General features: G+C 45.1%; 2 protein-coding genes across 2 annotated transcripts in view; one reads left to right on the forward strand and one right to left on the reverse strand.

Annotated features, from left to right (window-relative positions):
• LOC135399222 (uncharacterized) overlaps positions 1 to 1,548 on the reverse strand; it is a 35,137-nt gene extending 33,589 nt beyond the window's left edge. The window contains exon 1 of the mRNA XM_064631010.1: positions 535 to 1,548. Within this exon, the coding sequence (XP_064487080.1) occupies positions 535 to 537 (3 nt within the window). The 5' untranslated portion in view covers positions 538 to 1,548. The remainder of the gene's footprint in view (positions 1 to 534) is intronic.
• LOC135399223 (cAMP-dependent protein kinase type II regulatory subunit-like) overlaps positions 945 to 21,022 on the forward strand; it is a 110,309-nt gene continuing 90,231 nt past the window's right edge. The window contains exon 1 of the mRNA XM_064631011.1: positions 945 to 1,581. Within this exon, the coding sequence (XP_064487081.1) occupies positions 1,332 to 1,581 (250 nt within the window). The 5' untranslated portion in view covers positions 945 to 1,331. The remainder of the gene's footprint in view (positions 1,582 to 21,022) is intronic.

Consider the following 21,022-nt stretch of genomic DNA (forward strand, 5'->3'; position numbering starts at 1 on the left):
CCCCCCCCCCCGCTGATCCTGGGTGCGACAACACACAATATACTTGTGCACACTGCAGAATGCGGTAATTGATTTTGGCGTTCACAATACGATTAAGCAGTGATGTCCAATGAGGGGGTGTCACGAGATCGGAAGGATTTTGAAAAGCTCATACTTTGAAAACCATACAAGAGTGCCGATTAGACAGACGCCATGAACTGTAAGAACTTTAGCGATCGCAACACTGTACCCCCCCCCCCCCCCTATATTATTTTCTCCTCGGATTTGCGCGATTTGCGTGGGTCCGTCGTGGCAGGGCAGGTAGAGGGGGCTCGAGCCCCCTAGCCCCCCCGTGGCTACGCAACGTCGCTGTACAAACAAGTACAAATTACAAACAATGTGCCACTCAACCACAATGACTTGGAAAAACGTGACGCCTGTCGCATATGACACGCGTGTGTGCAACACCAACAATCCCACTGTGATTGCACGCATCTTGCAAAACAAAGTGATGTCACAAGCACTAGTACAGTTGGTGAAGTGTAGTGCACTTACCATTTCCTACAGTTGAATGGCTTCTCTATGATGTCTGGAAACAAGTATTCGTATAAAATAGGAGGAGATAGCGTACAGGTACAGAGCAACCCGCTTGCTCCGATTGCGTATACCACTGGCGCATACTCCAGATAAGGCGAAGTCTTCCGTTGTACTTTCGTCTCAACTCTCAAGTGTTACTTCTCCGCCCATTGTGGTAGGTTGCAGAAAACAATACAACTTGATAAAAAAAACTATGAAAATCACTGTTCCAGCCTCGGAACACCAATTTACATCGTTTCAACGAAAATTACGGCTTGTTTACACGCATGGTGGCCCCAGAAATCTTCCAGCGGTAGTTTTTAATTCTGTCAGGAGATGTCGCCACTGGGAAAGACATTAGCGCCATGTCATCATCTAACGTCAACCCATAGAAGCTTGACGGAGAGAGAGAGTTTACCGCCGTGGAGGTCGCGGTTCGAGTTGTGGTGTTGACCCTGCCTGATTTGAAATAAGGAAGTGGGTACTTCTTATTTAACTCCGTCCTGTGACTCCCCCTCCAACCTGACTTCCCGCGAAGAGCACCGCTTCCATAAAACCCAGCTCTCCCGGTGGTTCGACTCGGCGGTTGTGAGATTCTGCCTCTGCCGCCACCTTTGAGGCTTCCCCGCGCGTCCGGCCACTCCAAGAAGCATAGCATTGCGTACAGTGATCAAGTGACTGATTTTCCTGTTCACAGGCGTTAATGGTGGGGCAGGAACCGGCGTGAACAAGAAAAAGCACAAAGCAAAACCGGAACGAACAGCAGCGGCACCACGATGAATCGGCCTCGCTACGAAGTCCCTCCCGAGTTGACGAACTTGCTGCTGGAATTCACCGTGAACGTGATGATAGAGCATCCGACGGATTTGGTGGATTACGCGGCCCGTTATTTTTCGGATCTACGAGACGAGCGGGAACGGAACGCCGTCTCAGGGAGCACAGCGGTGCCATCGTCTGCGACGGCGCCGCCGGCACTTGCGGAAAATGATGACCTCATATACAGCGATGAAGAAGAACCCATGCCGAGTAAGTGGAATCAAATACTTTTTAATACGAACTGTTCTTGAGTGCAGAACACTGTAACGCCCGTTTCTACTTTTTTTTTCTTCTTTTGCTGGCGAAAGGAGTGTTTGCGTTGGAGGTCAAAGCGATCTGCTTCGCGCAACACGTGATACAGGTGTCACCGTGCACCGGAATCATGGTGCAGTCGTTCGTATGACCTTCCCGATCTTTACCGAACTTTATATGGATGCCGTATTGACTGAGCTGTTGCTTCGCAGCATGTCTGTGCTGGTAGCCCCCACTAGATATGATTGTGTTTATGAATAACCTCCACCGGAATCACGAATGCATCATCACGAACACGAGATTCTTGCAACCGTGCCGTCAACTGCTTGGGAGAGTAACAGGTGTGACAAGACCTCGTTCCTCCCTCCCTCCCTCTGGCTGCAACGAACTGTACCGTATGATTCGATTGCGAAGTCTGTCATATTTTTACGAGTTTCGATTACGTATCGAGTTCCGTTTCTCTGCTCATTCCAGAGAACTTTTGGGACCCTATACACTCTAAGGGAAGGAATGAAGTAATTTGTCGCTTTAGGGAGCACATGCATTGCACCAATCATTAGTCCATTGAAACACGCGTGCTTACCTGTGTGTCGTCCCTAATTGTCGTCTCCCTTAGCCAATTCTAGTTGTTTACCTCATTAGTCCATGTTGGGATTAAATGCGCAGAAGTTTATGCAAAGTTTAGGAATTATTTGCAGCGCTGGGTAGTAAATTTTAGGGTGGAGGGACTAAAATTAGGAGTAATTGCAATCTCGTGGAGTAGAAGCTCTGATTGTTCCGCAATTTACTCCTTTCTTCTTCTCAGAATGTGCTCCGGAGCCAGAATAAATAAATGAGAACAGGGACACGATTTGTAATCTGCACATTATTGGGCACGGAAGAAATGTGCTGCAATAACCACGAAAACAAGACATTCACATAAGAATCTGCGAGCAAAAGGAAAAGAAAACAAGAGTGCAAGTAACTCGAACATTCCTCCTTTTCTTTCTGTGAAAACGACAAAAGAAAGAGAGAGAGAAAGAAAAGAAACAGGATAACACGTGATCCTTAGAAGAACTCACTAATGTCATACTAAACTAAACCCTTCGAGACGTGTCGGCTAAGAGTTACTGATTTACTGAGAGTTACTGACGAGCTGTGCTATTTAGGCACACAAGTCCCGCTCATCACCTTTGCACCCTTGTTTTCCTTTGTTTCGAATCTTCGAAATAGTATCGCCAATGTCACCGTGGCGCAAATACTTCGTGAATACTTGCAACTAGCGGGAGAGATGGAACATCGCGAAGCGCGAATCTACATACCTTGCGAAACAATGCAGTCGTGGCTTCCCATGACAGCAATTGGCTGGACCTCCCTTGTAATGACGTCACACGAGGTAGCGAGCACGCTTGATCTCTAATGTATCCAGGATTATCTTGTCGGAATTGGTTCGAGGTCAGTCCGAAGATAACTCAGACACTTGTCTAGCACGGGGAAAAGTATGATGAGCGACAAGCAAGCAGCGTACATGTTTGGTGTCATCTAAGAGCTCGTTGTTTATAAACAGCTCGCAACGTAGCAGATGCGTGATATGTCGCTCTGATTTTGTTTAGGTTTGTTGCGAAAATTCCAGTAAAATCGGTGGAGGCGACGCCTGGTGCGAAACCACCTTCATTTTAACGGCCAACACTGGCACTCATGTATCCAGCATACATACTTATATATATATATATATATATATATATGCTTGTGTTTCTTTCTTTCTTCTTTTTTTTTTTCATTTTGTCCTGATGAAGACAGTGCCACTGTCGACCCTTTTACGTTTAACTTTTAATTTCTGCCCATTAAATAAGCTAGTGTTTCTAACTTCCCTAAAATTTGTTGTCCGTGTCTTTCTCCTTCCAGAATTATATATATATATATATATACAGGGTGTTACCCTATAAAAGTATACCCGTGCCGCCATGCCGTACTCGCCAATTACTCAATGAAGGTGGCACATTGTGCGATCTTTATATAAAGCTGATAAGGACATTTAATCTTTGTAAATTTTGAAGTGATTGAGCGCCGCAGCACGAAGTTATAACTCAAAACGTGCAATTCCCGTAGTGAAAACAGCCAAGATGGCGCCGCTCAGTAAGCAGACGACATCCCTTTTGGGTGTCGTCTGCCGAGTACGTCGGCATTTTTCGTTGCTCACGTTGCTTGCTTCTGAGCAAAATACGACAGTTACACCAAAGCGAAATGAAAACTACAGTTCCATCGGGCTGGCAGGATATGCGACACGTCGTCGTCTGGGGAGCAGCATGTCAAATGCTCTTCTCAACGCCGCCATCTTGAATGTTTTCACTACGGGAATTGCACGTTTTGAGTTATAACTTCGTGCTGCGGCGCTCAATCACTTCAAAATTTACCAAGATTAAATGTCCTTATGAGCTCTATATGAAGATCGCACAATGTGCCACCTGCATTGAGTAATTGGCGAGTACGGCATGGCGGCACGGGTATACTTTTATAGGGTAACACCCTGTATATATATATTTTTTTTTTTCGTTGGCCTCGTCGTCATTTTGGTTTGTACGCAGCGCGCCATGGACGTCACCTCATGAGACCCAATGTTGTGCGCATGCGATGTAGATTCACTGCCGCACTTGATGGGTAACGCGAAGTTGGTGTGTACTTCGGCACAGTCTCGCCCTCAACTTTCAATCTTGATTTCTTTAATAAAAGAAAAGTAAAATAAAATTGTGACGTAAAAGTTGTGAAGGCTTATGGCATTGAACGAACTCATTTTATATAAGGTTGCGGGCGCGGCTGAAATGCATTACGGTGCCTTTAAATGTTGTCCCTGCGGTAGCTTCTGAAGCTCTCGTATATGTATATACGTACTTAAGTATTATGATTCAGGAGCGCAGTGTAGTTTATTGACTCGCGAGCGGCAAAAGTTTAGTGCATAATGCATGAGCGTCCGCGAGTGGAGGGCTATACATATCGAACACTGTAGCTACTCCCCGACGAGATCCATCGGTTTTGAATGAGCTTTCACTGAAACGAGTTACAATGTGGCAATGTTGGTATTTGCATTGGATTGACATAGTCGGCGAATGACACTCATAATTCAAGAACAGGGGTGGGGGGCAACGATACTCTTTGCAAAAGTACGTTCTGTTATAATACTAGTTCTGTAGCTTGCGACACACTTGTCTGAAATCGACAGATTGCGGTTTATCCTGTCTGAAGTCTACATGTCTTGCAAGAATGTTTCTTCCGACTAATAGACACGTACGGCATGCTACCCAGTACGTGTTTATTAGTCGAAGTTATTTATTAGTCGAAACAAGCAACCTTGCAACGCCTGGAGATTCCAGGCCGGATGAACCTAAAGCTGTTGATTCCAGACAAGTATGTCGCAAGCTGTACTTTTGAGTATTCTTGTTATGTATCACAAAAATAATGCCCATATCTGAATGCATTTTTTTTTCGGTGTTATTAGAGTATTACTTACATGTAATATAATACTGTAGAAGATGTAACTGCGAAATCGTGAGTCCTACCTACCGAGTGTCACTCGAGCATCTTACTGACAATTTTTCCATGTCGGTGTCTCACATTAAGGTTTGGCCACGAACAAGTCACATGCTGTTCGTCTACAATACACAGCGTGATTGGAGAATCCCAATGCACGAATTGTGTGTAGTTGGGCTATTCCTCTTTTGATAACCCACAGATTGAGTGTCAGTGTAGGGTTTATTCACATGACGTCATCCGAAGGAGACCGCCACTGTCGCTAACAGGCAGACGCCATCGGCCGCCATATTGTAGGACCCACCCAAAGCCCGTTACCCATATCGCACTCACAGTATATGTATTTGGCGTTTCAAAGCTATTGTGCTGTGTGATTTCTAGCATATCTCAGCAACTTCCATGTTTTCGACGCTAACAGTCATCCACAAAGCATATGGCAGCGAACGAATGCGGGAACATAACTTCGAGGAGCCTGCAGTATGGCTGCGAGGTGACGTCGCTGAATAAACCCTATAGTACTCGCGCAAAAAGTAGACCTATATTTAGTATCATAATACTGATTTCTGGCAAGAATGTATTTGTGTCGTAATACAAGGTGTGGCTATTATCGTCCACTCCTGTTCAAGGCATGCCATGATGCAGATTTTTTGCCATGCGCAGTCTTTCTTTCTTTTTCAATTTTTTTTTTTTTTGCTTTGAAATTCTGTAGCTATCAGAGTTTAATCTATCGAAATTATTACAAGGGCACGGCACGCAGTGTTCTGTTGAAAGAAGCCCAGGATCGGAATTTCTTCCTGGTGTCGTGCCAACACCTCAGAGTCACGATAATACAGCCCACTTCAACAAAATTCTATATAATCCTGCTTCAATAAATACTGAAAGGAAGCGTCCATCGTTTTCCCGCCTACGGTTTCCATTGTCAAAATGATGTACCCGTACTCACATCATACAGACTGAACATGCCGTATCGTCGTCTTATCAGCGCCAGGACTAGTTCGGATTCCGCGAATGGTTAATCACAATGCAGGACAGCTCTGGGTTCCGATTATTGTTGTACCCGGTAGTAGCTCATAAGCACCAAATGCTCATAACCTCCAAACGCTCAAAACCTCCAAACGCTCATATGCACCGAAAAAAAGTTGGTGGTTTTGAGCGTTTGGTGGAAATGAGCAGGAGGGGAGAAGGTGCTCATAAGCACCAAACGTCCAGAACATCCGAATGCTCATATGCACCGAACGGCGGGCGACCACAAAGGCCAGGTCTTCCTCTCCCGCATTTGGAACAAGGTCATAGGGTAAGAAAGGTGGAATGAATGGCGACTACCAAGGCCGCTTAATGTGTCAGTTTGAAGTTTATGTAACAGCTTGGTCCTGCTTATATGTAGTCAGAAAGAATTTTTATGGAAGTGGAAGTTTATTTTTATCTATCGTGAGTCAATGGGTGTTTGAACGCCGTAGTGTCCGCCCATTTGGTCGAACGCCGTTTGGTCAAATGACGTTTGATCGAAGGCGTTTGATCGAACGCCGCTTGGTCGAAAACCGTTTGATCGAAAGCCGGTTGATCGACGCCGTTTGTTCGAAAGACGTTTGTTCGAAGGGAGTTCAAAACTGCATGCACTGTGTTATCCGCACCTCTTTTTCTGTAACTTTTGACTCGAGCATACGGAGCTGGCAATCAGGGTACTCTGCTTTTTTTTCATTTTTATGTTTATTATTTCTTTTTCTTTTCTTTTCTTCTTTTTTTTTTTTTTTTGCAGGGAGACCGCTGGTTACTTGCAGACGTTTGTAATTTACGAACCAGTCGGACACATGTTGAAGAAAGTTGCCCCAGGTTGGGAGCAGCCGATATAGTCTGTGTTTCTTCTGAGCACCCTTCTCATTGCTGGTGACATATTTAAAGGGAACGGTCTGAAACGGGATAGCCATATGTGCGCGAAAGCCACTCGAAGTCTGTGAATGCTAAGAAGGAAATTTCGCCATGGCACAACGAAAGATATTAAATTAACAGCATATAAAACCTTAGTTCAACCTCGTTTAGTGTATGCATCTGCAATCTGGGTCACTACACATGCACGCTATCCGAAAAAATAGAGAAAGTACAAAGATCTGCTGCCCTGCTTATCTTGTCTAGGTTTCGAAGGACTTCTTCGGTTACATGTCTGTTGCAAGAACTAAATTTAGATTCACCTGCACATAGGCGAAAAGTAAATAAACTAAAACTGTTCTTTCTCCTATACAATGGTCAGTTGATTGTCAGAAACAATAATACATTGTTAAAATTTATCCACATTCAACAGGAATAAATAATCGAAAAATGTCATTAATTTATTTTTTATTTATTTGCCAAGAATGTTTAATACTTGAAATCAATTATTATTTGACAAAGTGGGTTAGCATGAGGAATGTGTTTACGAGCAAACGGGTTACACGCAGTTAAATGTTGCTTAGGATAACGGCATTTAGAACTCCGGCGCTCAACACTCCAAGTGAACCAATAAAAAATCGATCAAACGACCGCTGCCGTTTCGATCTTCGATGAAATGTCTTTCGACCAAATCATATGTCGGCACAGTTCCTATAGAAGTCGACCAGGATGCACATTCCCCCAGGCCGTCAGTCGTGACGTTGCCCACCTCTGTGAGGCCAACAACGGCGAGACCTTTCATCGTCACCACAGTGAATTAAATTCGCCTACCTGAGGTAGAGTGTGGTTGACAAAACGTGTAAGAGAAAACGTGGCCGATGAACGGATATCAACATGGAACGCCGTCTACTCCATAGCGCCTTAAGCTACATAAACGAGTAAACACAAGAGAAAACTAGTAGTAAAAATAAGCTGAAGAAATAACATTAAACTGAATATATGTTAGAGGTTCAACGACAACACCCAGTGAGCTTGAACTAGCGGTGCAGAAAGGAGGATTGACGCTGCACAGCGTCGCAGTCAGGCACTGGCGTCATCGAATGGTTCTGTAGCATTTGCTACAGTTCCACAGTATAAAGTCTGCGTCGTGATGCGTACATTAGAAGTAGTTTTGGCATGTGCTACAACGTGTCTGTTTTTGCATGTTCTTGCCTGTTTAGGTTTTTTTTTTTGGTCTAAATATCTGTCTATTTTCATGGTTTTGGCACGTAAATTTCCGAGTTCTACTTATAAGAGGAAGTAATGTTGTTCTTGAATGCCTAAAACGGTGGGCAAACAGAAATGAGTTGAAAACCAATCATCCAAAGAACCAAGCCTTCCATCTTCCAGACCGAAGGTAGAATAACTATATAGGAGCGAGAATGTGTAGAGCATGTTGGATGGAGTTTCGGAAAAGTTCGTCCCGGAAAAATTGGTCCCGGAAAAATTGGTCCCTGGTTGCGTGGCGGAAGAAATGGTCCCGCGCGGTTCCGTGCGCCCAAAAATACAGGAGCGTCGTTGTGGAAATCTGATAAACCGAATCATAGCCAATCAAGTGCTATCATTCGCACTCCTCATTTGTTCGAAATTGGAAGACATGCTTTTTTAAATTAACATTAATCTTAATGAACAATAAATACTGCACGCCATTTAATGAGGAACATAAAAGCGGTTCCATTTGCTGCACCGCTTGTATTGTACAAATTGCGTCTGTTCTTTCTCTTCCTCTCTTTATTTTGCGGAGTACAGACAACGCGACAAGATCATGAAGCAGTTCTGCAATGTCTGCTACCTTCTCCAAAAAGTGAAAAATAAATAAATAAATAAGTAAATATAAAAAGGAAGAGTCGTCTTTCTGCCAGAACGAAAATTCAAATCTTAGTTCTTTTTTATTCTCCCTGATCAGGCCATATCTTCTGTTTTGTCGACCAACTCGTGGAGTGGTAAAAGTTTTTGTATTTCTGTAAAACGCTAACAACTTGGGGCAGTGTCAATGGGAACTTGAACTGGAGAATCGCAGCAAAAATTTTGAAGTAAAAATGGTAGACATCGATGCCAGCGAACTTATAATGGAATATCCTTTTGTGTCATTGAGAAAAAGAGAGGACGCCAAACAATTTTTAACGTACACATACAAGAAAGCCTCCAGGAGATATATCTGAATCCTTGCATTTGCGTCAGCATTCTATTTTCTGACCACACCAGCTACTGTCGCTGATGCTGAAAGAAGTCTCAGCACAATGAAACTGACCGATCAAGAATATCCTGCGCTCAATTAACCATAAGAGATGTCAGGCTTTCTGAGTTCGTAGTCAACCGAAAACATGATTACCATATCTCTGGATTATGACGCATTGATTAACCAACTTGAGAAGAACAAGGCTTGAAAGAAGGGTTTTGCGCAAATGTTCACTACAGGCCTAACCCTATATAAATATCGTATTCCAGCTTCTGCACTGTAAGTGAACCCGGACATATGTTCGGAGGGGACCACGCTCTTTGTTGCTACAGCCCTGGAAGTCGAGTGCCTTTCGGGCTATAGAATCAAGTCTTTTGTCCTAGGCTGCCTCCATGTCTATGAAAATAAAGCTCAAATTGAAATCCATAAACGAGAAGGCGCTATTCGTTCTGGCTACATACAAGCTGGACCAAGCTGTTACATAAACTTCAAACTGACAGATTAAGCGGCCTTCGTAATCGCCATTCATTCCACCTTGACCTTGTTCCAAATGCGGGAGAGGAAGACCCGGCCTTTGTGGTCTCCCGCCTTTCGGTGCATATGAGCATTCGGATGTTCTGGACGTTTGGTGCTTATGAGCAGCTTCTCCCCTCCTGCTCATTTCCACCAAACGCTCAAAACCACCAAATTTTTTTCGGTGCATATGAGCGTTTGGAGGTTTTGAGCGTTTGGAGGTTATGAGCATTTGGTGCATATGAGGCACAACCGTTGTACCCCGGGCGTAGATTGCACGTTGTCGACCGTCTGTGAATGACAATGGAGGATAAGTCAATTGAACAACTGGCTTGAGTATCGTTCAGAAAGCTCAAGTGAGCTTTGGTGGTAAATCACATCTGAGTGGGATAAAACATATTTTTTGGGGAAGATTCTTGATGCAATCATTCGTGCGGAAGCATTTGATCCCCTCCCTCAAATCATTAGCCATCTTACTCTTAGAAGGAGAGGGAGAAAGAACATTGAAATACTGTATTTGCTGCAGAATTCGTTAATTTCGCTGCGCTAACTTTGGGTGGTAAAATTCGTCTCTCGATTGGCTTGCTTCGTTTTAAGCAGTTGTCGTAACCACATTTGATAAAAGGGCCATTCCGCCTGCTTGTGCTGCAGAAGGGTTCAAATGAGTTAATGTTTTCAATTACAACGTATAGCTTTTGAAGCGCGAATTCTTTCAGTCAATTTTCGCGATCCATTAAAATTCGCGGAGCCCGCTGATTCTCTCGTCAGTGTCAGTGACTCAAGTCAGTGTCAGTGTTGCCCCCCAAAAATTTCCGAGTTTTAGTATACAGGGTGTTACCCTATAAAAGTCTACCCGCGCCGGCATGCCGTGCACGACAATTACTCAATGCAGGCGGTAAAATTTGTAGCCTACGTATAAAACTCATAAGGACATCATGCCATCATGCTAAATATCGAAGTGATTGAGCACCGTAACGCAAAGTTATAGCGTAAAACGTGAGGTTCCCGTAGTCAAAACACCCAAGATGGCGCCTCTCAGTAAGCAGACGACATCCCTTTTGGGTGTCGTCTGCTGAGTACGTCGGCATTTTTCGTTCCTCGCGTTGCTTACTTCTGAGCAAAATACGACAGTTACACGAAAGCGAAATGAAAACTGCAGTTCCATCCGGCTGGCAGGATATGCGACACGTCGTCGTCTGGGGAGCAGCATGTCAAGTGCTCTTCTCAACGCCGCCATCTTGATTGTTTTGACTACGGGAATTGCACGTTTTGAGTTATAACTTCGTGCTGTGGCGACCAAGATTAAATGTCCATATGAGCTCTATATGAAGATCGCACAATGTGCCACCTGCATTGAGTAATTGGCGAGTACGGCAACGCGGCACGTGTAGACTTTTATAGGGTAACACCGTGTAGTAGCGTACGTAGTCGACTTCCGAACTCGAGGAAACGGCGTGTTCAACACTGCGCGCATAGTGGCCATGATAGGCTTAGGCAGCGTTCACACGGGGCAACTTTTTCCAGCAACTATGAGCAACTTTGGCGTTGCTGTCAGCCGGCAACCTCGAGCAACTCTAGTTGCTCAGAGTTGCTGGCTGCGAGTCGCACGCCGACCGAAAACTTGAGAAGTTGCTCGTGCACCGGCCAATCAGCGAGGGGAGCATTGACACGTGACTCCCGATGGCGTTGTGGATTTCCTTCGTGGATTCATGGGTTCAAATCCTGCAGGTGCAGCTGAGAAATAACTTTTTCTTTTTTTTACGAACTTCACGGAAACATATCAGTTGCCATTTCTGGAAGGTCATAATGATCTATTGGGGAAATAAAACTGACTGAAATTTGATAAACAGCAGCTAAAAAAAAAGATTCCACCAGTTCGATTCGAACCCACATTCTCCGGTCACCATAATGTTGCTTGTGGGCGGAGCTACCGAGTTGCTGCGTGTGAACGCGGACTCGAAATTGCTCGAAAGACGTTGGTTTGAGTTGCTCCGAGTTGCTGGGAAAGGTTGCCCCGTGCAGCGCGCAATGCCATTCAATAACTGCAGTTGTAAACAGCCACCGCGACACGAACTCGCAAAATGTCGCGGCCTTGTAGCTCCATGGCTGGCTCCAAGGTCGTACCCCTTCGCGCACGATTGCATATGATCGGTAGCAGACGACGGCTGATGGCACACACGGCTGATGGCCAAGGAGGACACCGATATCCTAGCCGCATACCCAGTTACTAAATAAACCGCTTGTCCCGCCCGTTGTTGTTGTTTTATATTTGAAAAATGGCGGCGCAAGAGACCGTGCTTTTCTATTTTTGAACCGAAACTTTGTTTATTTTATTCGGGCGCACTGACAGCCTGGACCTGTTACGTGCAATAGCTAGAGCTGCACGAATAGTAATTTTTAAACCGAAGCGAACACTATGTAACCGAACAGAACCCATCGTACAGCATACACATATGCTACATGTATGTGCGTAAGACGCGCATACGAGTCTTTCTTATGAATCGCCACTCACTTTACGCTTACATTTTGAGGCTTACAAGTGCACTTTCAAAATATTCGGGGGAAAATCGATTTGGAAGAGACATTGCCTCGGTATTCGAAAAAGCCGAATATTCGCTCGGCCGTAACAATAACGTGCGTAAGGCAACCGCGTGCAATAGGGAGCTTTAGAATAGCTTTCGTTGGAAACACAAACGCAAAACGTAAACGCTATATCGGACGCAACGGGCCTGTCCGCACTGTGGTTATAGAACAGCGTTTCCGTGACGTAATGCTGCTGGCTTGCGTCCGTCGCTTGCAGCGCTGTTACTGCTAGATATGAAGACTTAAAAAAAAAAAAAGAAGAAAGTCAAAAACACAGAGGAATCACGTTTTCTAAAAATGCTTTTTTGTTCATAATACAATTATATGCTATCGCAACACAACTCACGGTTTTCTCGCGAATTACTTGGCGACGTTTAGCAGACGACGGAACGCTCACGCAGTTTCTCGTCAGCTGCGAGAGCAAAGCAGAGCCGCAAAGTCAGCTTCGCGTGGCCCCTCAATTTCCAAGAAATAGCGAGCTCTCGCAAAACGCAAAGCTGGGTTCGCGTTCTGGGCATGCGCAGTTCCGGAAACGCTATTTCTTGCGCACGCAAAGCTCCTGAGTCCGCTATTCTAAAACTCCCTGATAACGTACTCTTCGCTATCTCCGGAAACGCAGTGTCGGATAACTGTAACGCTGACATCGCCGCCTGCCCGAAAAGTATATGCGGACCGACGATTCCAATCTCGTCCGAATTTATATATATATATATATATATATATTTTATATATTTTTGATCGAGTCGTTATATGACACAACGAAATAGGGAGTACCAGGGGGCCCAGATAAATTATACATTAACTCGGGTCGGTGTTTGAGAAATGTCATTATCCGAACGTGCGGTTGCAGATTTAGACGTAATTGTCAGTTTGCGGTGATGATGATGTACAACAAGCGTTTCTCTCGTGCAGCCGAGTTGATATCACAGACCGAAAACTGGAATGGGTCACAGACACAGCTAGATTTATTACTGGCCCTTTGCTGAAAAAAAAAAAGAAAAAAAAAAGAATAGAAAAAGTGTGAGACAGAGAGAGGGGGCGCTGCATAACATCCAAGCCCTAATTATATAACCTTCAATCCGGGCGACGGAGCAGCTCTCCGTTTCTTTTTCTTCTGTTTTCTTTTTCTGGACTTCTTTCTCCGAAGCAGCAGACGAGCGCATTGGCTGTCGGTCCTACAAAAACGCTTTTGTTTCTGGGCAAAGCACGTCATTTTATGATGTGCCTCAAGTGGTCAAAAAAAGAAAAAAGAAAATGCTTTAACAGTTTATTGGACAGCGAACCATCATCTATGGGAAGAAACAACTACTTTATTTTGTTGATAGTGAGTGGAGCGTTTTATCGCCATAGGCAACGCTCTATCCCGTTGTAGGGAAAAGGAGCAGTATTAAAAATATTTTTCTTCCGGATAATCTTCTCGTGAAGTAAAATACTTCTGCTTTCAGTGAGGCAAATAGGCGAGTGAAGCTTCATTGATTTGGGTTAGAGGAGATATAAATGCGTTTAGTATAGACAACCTGAGCCCTTATACGTCGTCGATTACGTTTCGCCGCCGCGCAAAGCATGCTGATGCGCATAATCGGCGTTATCAACCTATCAGCCGACGCATTTTTCCCGCTTCTTGCCCAGTACCAATATAAACTCGAACCGTAACGTGTTTGTAAAGAGAGGGTAAGACATCGCCCTCTCAAAATAAACAAATAAAAACAAAACAGGGCGATTGGCTTATCGTATTTTCGCAACCGTTATCGTTGAATACTTCTGATCTAATAAATATTTCAATAAATCCATTACAGCCCGCATACGATGACAACCTCGGGTGTCATTCATCTTCGAAGCATGCAATCTTTGCTAATCTGAATGTGCTAAGCTGCGTTCCATGCTCCGATCATAAATCTTCCGTAAGTCGCATAAACAGATGAGGTTGGAGCACAGAGGAGTGTGCTGTGGGCAGGCACATCTCGTATACATAACGTCTCCATAAGAGCTTCCTATCATATAGCAGGCCCAATAATGTATTTCAACGGCGCACTATATACCTGAGGGAATTCCCGTCACGAGCGTTAATGGCAGTAGGCCGCCGAATGAGGGACGATAACCCAGAGCTTTTGTATGTCTTGACGCCGCAAAGGCAAACGGTGGCAGAGTCGCACGCTCTCTTTCGTGGCCTGTGTAACTATATAATTGCCGCTTTTGGTTAAAGTAACGATAAAATGAACCAAGTTATTGGAATATTTTCCACCTCGTTACTCTCTTAGCGTCGTTTTCTCGAAGCTTCAGATAGAAACTAGGACAGCGAGGAATTATTATCATTATCAAATACGCTGCTGTTTTTCTCAACAAGGAATTCCATGAATTTTGTCACGTTACACGCAGCCAGGATGACCTCCCGCCGTGCTGCAAAATTTATTCGGCTAATTATTATTATTATTATTATTATTATTATTATTATTATTATTATTATTATTATTATTATTATTATTTACTGTATAGTAACCCATTTACTTTAACGTGGTAACTGTAGCTGTAATGTTTTTATTATTCCGTGTTGCCGTCACGTAGCAACTGTGGCTACGAGCGGCGTACAGATGTGGACATATGGAGAGAGGACAGCAGGCGGTGCTGTCTAGGGTTGTCTGGCAGACTTTTCAGACGAATGCCGGCACCGTTCCCCCTGAAGTCGGCCCAGGACGCATGCTAACCCCCTTATCCCCCCACCCGCTGTCCTCTCTCTATCTGCTCGCGTCTGTACGCCGCTCATAGCCTGGCTTCGCGGCGCTAAACACAGAATTTAAGAAAGAAAGAAAGTCCCTCAAGAATCACTTCACCAGCGGTCGTGCTGAAGACTCGGAGGAGGTGGGTTCGAATCCCACCACCGTCTGTGCTGCCTGAGGTTTTCCCCGGGTTTTCCGGCAGACTTTTTAGACTAATGTCGGCACAGTTCCCCCGTGAAGTCGACCCAGGACGCCGCATACTAACCCTCCTGTCCCCCTCATCCTTCCTGCTGCCCTCTCTCCATCTGTCCACATGTGTACGCCGCACATAGCCACAGTTGCTTCGCGGCGCAAACACGGAATAAAAAAAAAGAAAAGAAAGAATAACTTCACGTGTATGAAGACAAATCCCAGTTAACTGGCTTCATGCGGAATGAAAGGCGCTCTCTGCCGCATGGCTCTTCGCAGGTACAGTAATCCAGGACGCGAATTGCTGCGGTAATCCACCCTTTATAGAGGTATAGAAAAGTCGAGGGAGAGAGTCTTTCTTACCGCTGCTCAGCGAGCCTGCGTTGGCGAGCACTGGAACGGAAGAGCGCCCTCCATCATGGGACACGTGTACGTGGATTTGTGAAGATCAGGGCTGGCTCTTTTCCGCTCTGTACGTGGATTTGCATGATTCCCTTCGACAGCAACGGTCAACGTGTATAGCGGTCGCATGGGTTTTGGGTTTCGTCATTGTGATCACTGTGAATGTTGGGAATGTATCGCTGAAGTTTGTCAGGCCTCGTTTATGGAGGATATACAGGTGCAGTATCGCGAGGTGTGTTGCCTTCATTGAAATCCCGGCACGTTTTTTGTTGGGTCAAATGCGGTTGCAGAACACAACGGCTGGAAGGCGTATCGTGTAATAGATGAGATGGCAGCGTGAGATAAGGTTAGGTAGTTGCGCTAACCAGTGATGGGCAAAGTACCTTAAAATCATTAGTAAAGTATACCTAGCTACCTGTTGTACTTTGTATAAAGTACATCACAAATTTAGATCGCATCGCTGGATGTTTCAACACTTGGAAGTGATGATAAAACGTAAGGTAATTATATATGTTTCGACTGTTATCTTTAGAAAGCTTTTAGCTAGCATTTTTTTTTGCCAAACTCTTGTTAGAAAACATCTGTATTGTCAATTGGGTGCTTGAACGGAAAGCACCGAAGAGTACACGCATTGAATTGTATACGTCGAAAAGGGGAAAAAAATAAAACACTGTCAAGGAGCCCGCGAAGAGGGAATCACACACGTAACATGAAAAACGGTTAGGAGCAACTAATATTTATTCGAACAAGAACTTTCGTGCAAGAGACTGCACTTCTTCAGGTGGAAGTGCAGTGCAACCTGAAGAAGTGCAGTCTTTTGCACGAAAGTTCTTGTTCGAATAAATATTAGTTGCTCCTAACCGTTTTTCATTGAATTGTACTTTAAGTAAAGTACAAGTACTAATAAATGTATTTAAAGTAGTACTTGGTAGTTCCCATCACTGGTGCCATTAAAAAGGCTGTGACACTTGTCCCCAAAGTATCTCACATAACTTCATATTCCGTACCCCAGACTGCTGTACACACTGATGTGCACGAGACACGTGTTCCAAGCGTCGAACATCGAGTGAAAGCGACCGCGAGTGAGTTCTCGATGTTTCTGTCTTCTCAACAAAGAAAACGTGGAAAAACTGTTCTTTCTCCTTTCTTTTTTCTCATCGATAGTTTGGCGTGTATTCAATGCACGCGTGCTGCGATGAACCGCATCTATCAAAGTGTCATAACTTCCTTTTAAGGAGAGACCAAAGTATAGAAGATCATTGAACTGCGGAGGTCACTGTTGCATAGCAGACGGTTCTTATACGGAGCTGAAATGTGTGGGTCTGCTGCTTCAGCCAGAAAACTGTAGATCCCCCTCCTCATATATATCCATCCTCAAAGAAAAATATGAGGGACGAACAAAATGACTCGGCTCTCAAGAACAACAAAGTCGTCGCCCGGTCTACATGCCAAAAGGACGAACTCATTTGTCAGTCTCGCGACTTTGAGTGTCGGCGGTGTATTCGGGAGGGTGACCATTTACTGGCGAAAATATGACAGTGACTTTTGCGTACCACTTGCCCGACAATACCGTGTCATTTTATAGAACCCTCATAACACAAAGAAGGTGTCTAAGAGGGATATCTCCACAAGGGACGCCATGATAGATATACGTAGCCTTGACGTGTTACGAACGGTATGTCATGCAGGCTCCATCACGCCATTCTCACATATCGCAGTAGCAGGTTTACACGGTGCGATACCCTTTCCTTACGGAATACGAAACAACCCAAGCGCACACGACGATAGCAGATGAGACACTTCACACAGGGAGCCCAGAGGAAATAAAGAAACACTGGACATCAGCGATGACGAAGCGGCATTCAAGTGTCGTATGGCAACGTGACCTAGAGTAATCCAAGCCTGATAGCTTAAACGGCGTGACGTAATCCTTTCAGTCCACCAATCACGTACGACCATGCTTTCGGAGGCCGTAGCTATGGGGCCGAGCCACCACCAGCCACATGGACGCCTACTGGTAGCCACAGAAAGTCTGTTTGAAATCGTCTGCGGAGATTCACTGAAGCAGACGACATCCCAGCTGCCGTGTCAACTCCACCTAGAGACAAAGCCTGATCGCTTGGGCGACGTGACGTAACAGTTAAGAGTCCGCCAATTACACGTTGCACTCAGTGGCCGTAGCCTACGGAAACGAGCCGTCATCAGCCATGTATCAGCCAGGAAGCTTCTGTTTCGAAATCGTCTGCAGCGACTGGCCGACATTTTTGTTGGCTGCTGCTATTGGCGGACTTTATATGACGTCTACGTGCGAAGGAGTGAGACGAAGCATTAAGCAGGCTTTCTGTGTCTAGGTGGCGTTGACCGTGGTTGTATCTATCATGGCGACTCCCGGACTTGAACGTTGGGAGAAGCTATCGCCTCCTTGCAAATCCTTAGTTTTCCCCATTTCTCTCTCTCTTTCTCCCAACTCTTCTAGTCCGCCCTCTCATGATTTCTACGTACTATTTTGAGAGTATAACGCTGGCGTAATACCATAACGCTTAGACATACTACTATGCGTTCAGACGTGAGCTTGTCATATTTTCAGCTGGCGGATCCCTGTCGATCGAAGACAGTGTCGCCGTGGTCGCTCACCGCGCTGCTGGCCATCACGCCCTTCCGCCCATTCACGACAAGCCCTTGAGGGACCCTCTGGCGTCTCCTCCTAAGGAAGCCTCTGCCACCAAGACAGTTCCCGTCAAAGTGCCTTCTCTTCCTCCTCCGCTTCCGAAACGCGGTAGCCCTACATTACCGGTGCCTGCGCCTTCCACTTCGTCGTCCGCAAAATCTCTGGTTCCTCTGCTTCCTCCACCGCCTGCACATACAAGGCTGAGCGAGACGTCTGCCACGCCCCCCTTTAAGTCTCGCAACAAATCGAAAGGACCCAAACCTAAACGGTAGTCCCGATAGTATTCTTTGCCTTCCTAGAAGCCGCGGAACGTTCAGTGCCTGGCGTTTGATACTGTGGCTTACAATACCTAGCGTTTAGTCTCAACTACCTCCTGTATGATGTGCAGGGACCGTCTCGGAACGGGGAAGCACGTTCAATTAGGTTAGGAGCTAGCGATGAGATTCGTACTCAAAAACGCACCTTACATCTTCCTGGACGAAGGTACGGTGGCAAATACACGGTAGCAACCGCTTAGTTAATAACGCTATATCGTTGTGGGGTAACTGATGCGTTTGCCGAAGTTGTTCACTTTTCATCTTTTCAGCGCGATAACGTCGTGACTTTGTGTCTGGTTATTTCTAGTTTTCGTGTGTCATTATATCGCCTATATACTGTTTGTATACTGTTCTATTCTCTCATTGTCTATCAAGGGTATTGTTTACTTATTCCACTCTTCCTGTTTCGCTTTACTGACTGAATGCGTTCTTGTTGTTGAGGCTGTTATTTCGCATGTATAGTGCAGCCTGAAAGATGCCGTCACCTTGACACCAGCACAGAAGGAACGGTGCTGAAGAACACGAGCGGAGAATCCAATCGCAAGGTAACTTTAGTGAACCCGGTGGTACTGCGCATGCTCGTCGTAGCATATCCCACGCGCTATACGTGAACCCAAAACCCGTCGTCGTTCTCGTCTGACATTGTATTAATTTAATTTATTGATTTAATTTTAATTAATTTAATTAATTACGTTTTACTTAGTAAAAAGCGGGATTCATCGGCTGTGTCGTTCGTGATCCGCCAGCGAAAGAAACCGTAATTTACGCTTTCCCGCTTCCCTCCCTTCTCAGAAAGGCCGACAATGCGGCGCGGGTTCTCATTGGTCTCCTCAAAGGATTTGTCCAATCATCGTGCGGCAGTAAACCGATCCGAAACCTCCCCATATTGTCGCGCTTCTTGAGAAGCAGAGGGAAAGGATCGGGTCCTGCTGCGTCACGGAGTGACAACAACCTCACTCACTCTCTCTTACAGGATCCCGGGAGGAGGGCGGGGTATTCTAGAAGGTGTGGGCAGATCAAACAGCTCTCGCGCGCACTAAGTTAAATACCATCGTTGATCGATTTTTATTATGTTGCAGTTAACTATGCAGTGTCAACACTGTTCGGACCCATAGCAAAGGCAAGTTTTGGATCCAAAACTGATATTTGGGGGTTTACGTCGCGAGACAACTGAGACCATGAGCGACGCCGCAGCGGTCGGTCTGTGGATTGCTTTGGATCCAAAACTATAGGTACATAAGGGCAATGAGTTGTTGTTACACCATTAAACAGTAAATAAATAAATCAGTGAAAGTAAGGGCAGTTCTGAATGAAAAAAAAAAAATGTGCGGAAGGGTAGCTCTGCCCAGACCTATCAATACATTTATAACGACCAGGAAAAGAAAATTGTATTTGCGCAATAACACATGCATTGCGGGTAGTCGCACAAGCCTCTCCTGCAATGATAACGCTCCAGCTGACACGCTTCCCCTGTTGTTATACACATAACATGCAATTGAAATCACGTGGTTTCGAGAAAGCTCTCTCGGTTTCCGGAGACAGGGGTGGGCACGATACTTCAAAAAAGTATCTTCGATGCCGATACTCGATACCCTCAAAAATTGTATTTCGGATACCGATACAAGATACAGAACCGAAATTGATTTTCGATACAGATACTCGATTCTGTATCGTCGATACTTCGATACATCGCTGAAATCCCGCATATAATAAAGCTGGTAATATGATTAGGGAAGTAAAAAAAAATCCGTTATTTCTGGAACCCTTAGTATATTTTTATAGCGCACACTTTCTGAAAGGGCTTAAACGTATCCGACCGCACGAATTTAATGAAGCTGCACTGTCTGAGCAGCTAGCGTTGTTGGAACTTTAGATTGGACTGAAGCCATGGGTACGTTGATCGCTTCCATAAGCAGCCTAGCAAGAAACAATTCTTTAAGATAATGTTCTTCATGCGTACCTGTCTGTGAGCACTTGACTATACATACGAATAAACCTGAAACCTTTTTCTGCTGCTTTTCGTTTGGTATTGCAGTAGTTACCCGGCAGCCTTGAATTTTTCTGGAACCAACTAGAAGCCGCGAGCGCGTCCCAGAGCACGGCCCAGGGCCGCCTCTCCCGGCGACCTTGACGATGGAGCTCGCCTGGCATGAACTACCGGCTAAGCGAGCGACGCCGACCCTAAGTCTCACAACAACCTCAATATTTGCGTCTTTTTTTAGTATCGAGTATCGTTAAACTACACGATACGCTAAAAATGTATTTTCGATACCGATACTCCGATACTCTTATTTTTGGCACGCGATACCTAATACCGATACACAAAATGTATCGAAAGATCGAAGATACATGTATCTTGTCTACATGTATCTTCGATACTGCCCATGACTGTTCGGAGACAAGACTTTCCAGTTTCCAGTAGTTGGAG

The sequence above is a fragment of the Ornithodoros turicata genome, chromosome 6, assembly GCF_037126465.1.
Source record: "Ornithodoros turicata isolate Travis chromosome 6, ASM3712646v1, whole genome shotgun sequence".
Classification (NCBI taxonomy): domain Eukaryota; kingdom Metazoa; phylum Arthropoda; class Arachnida; order Ixodida; family Argasidae; genus Ornithodoros; species Ornithodoros turicata.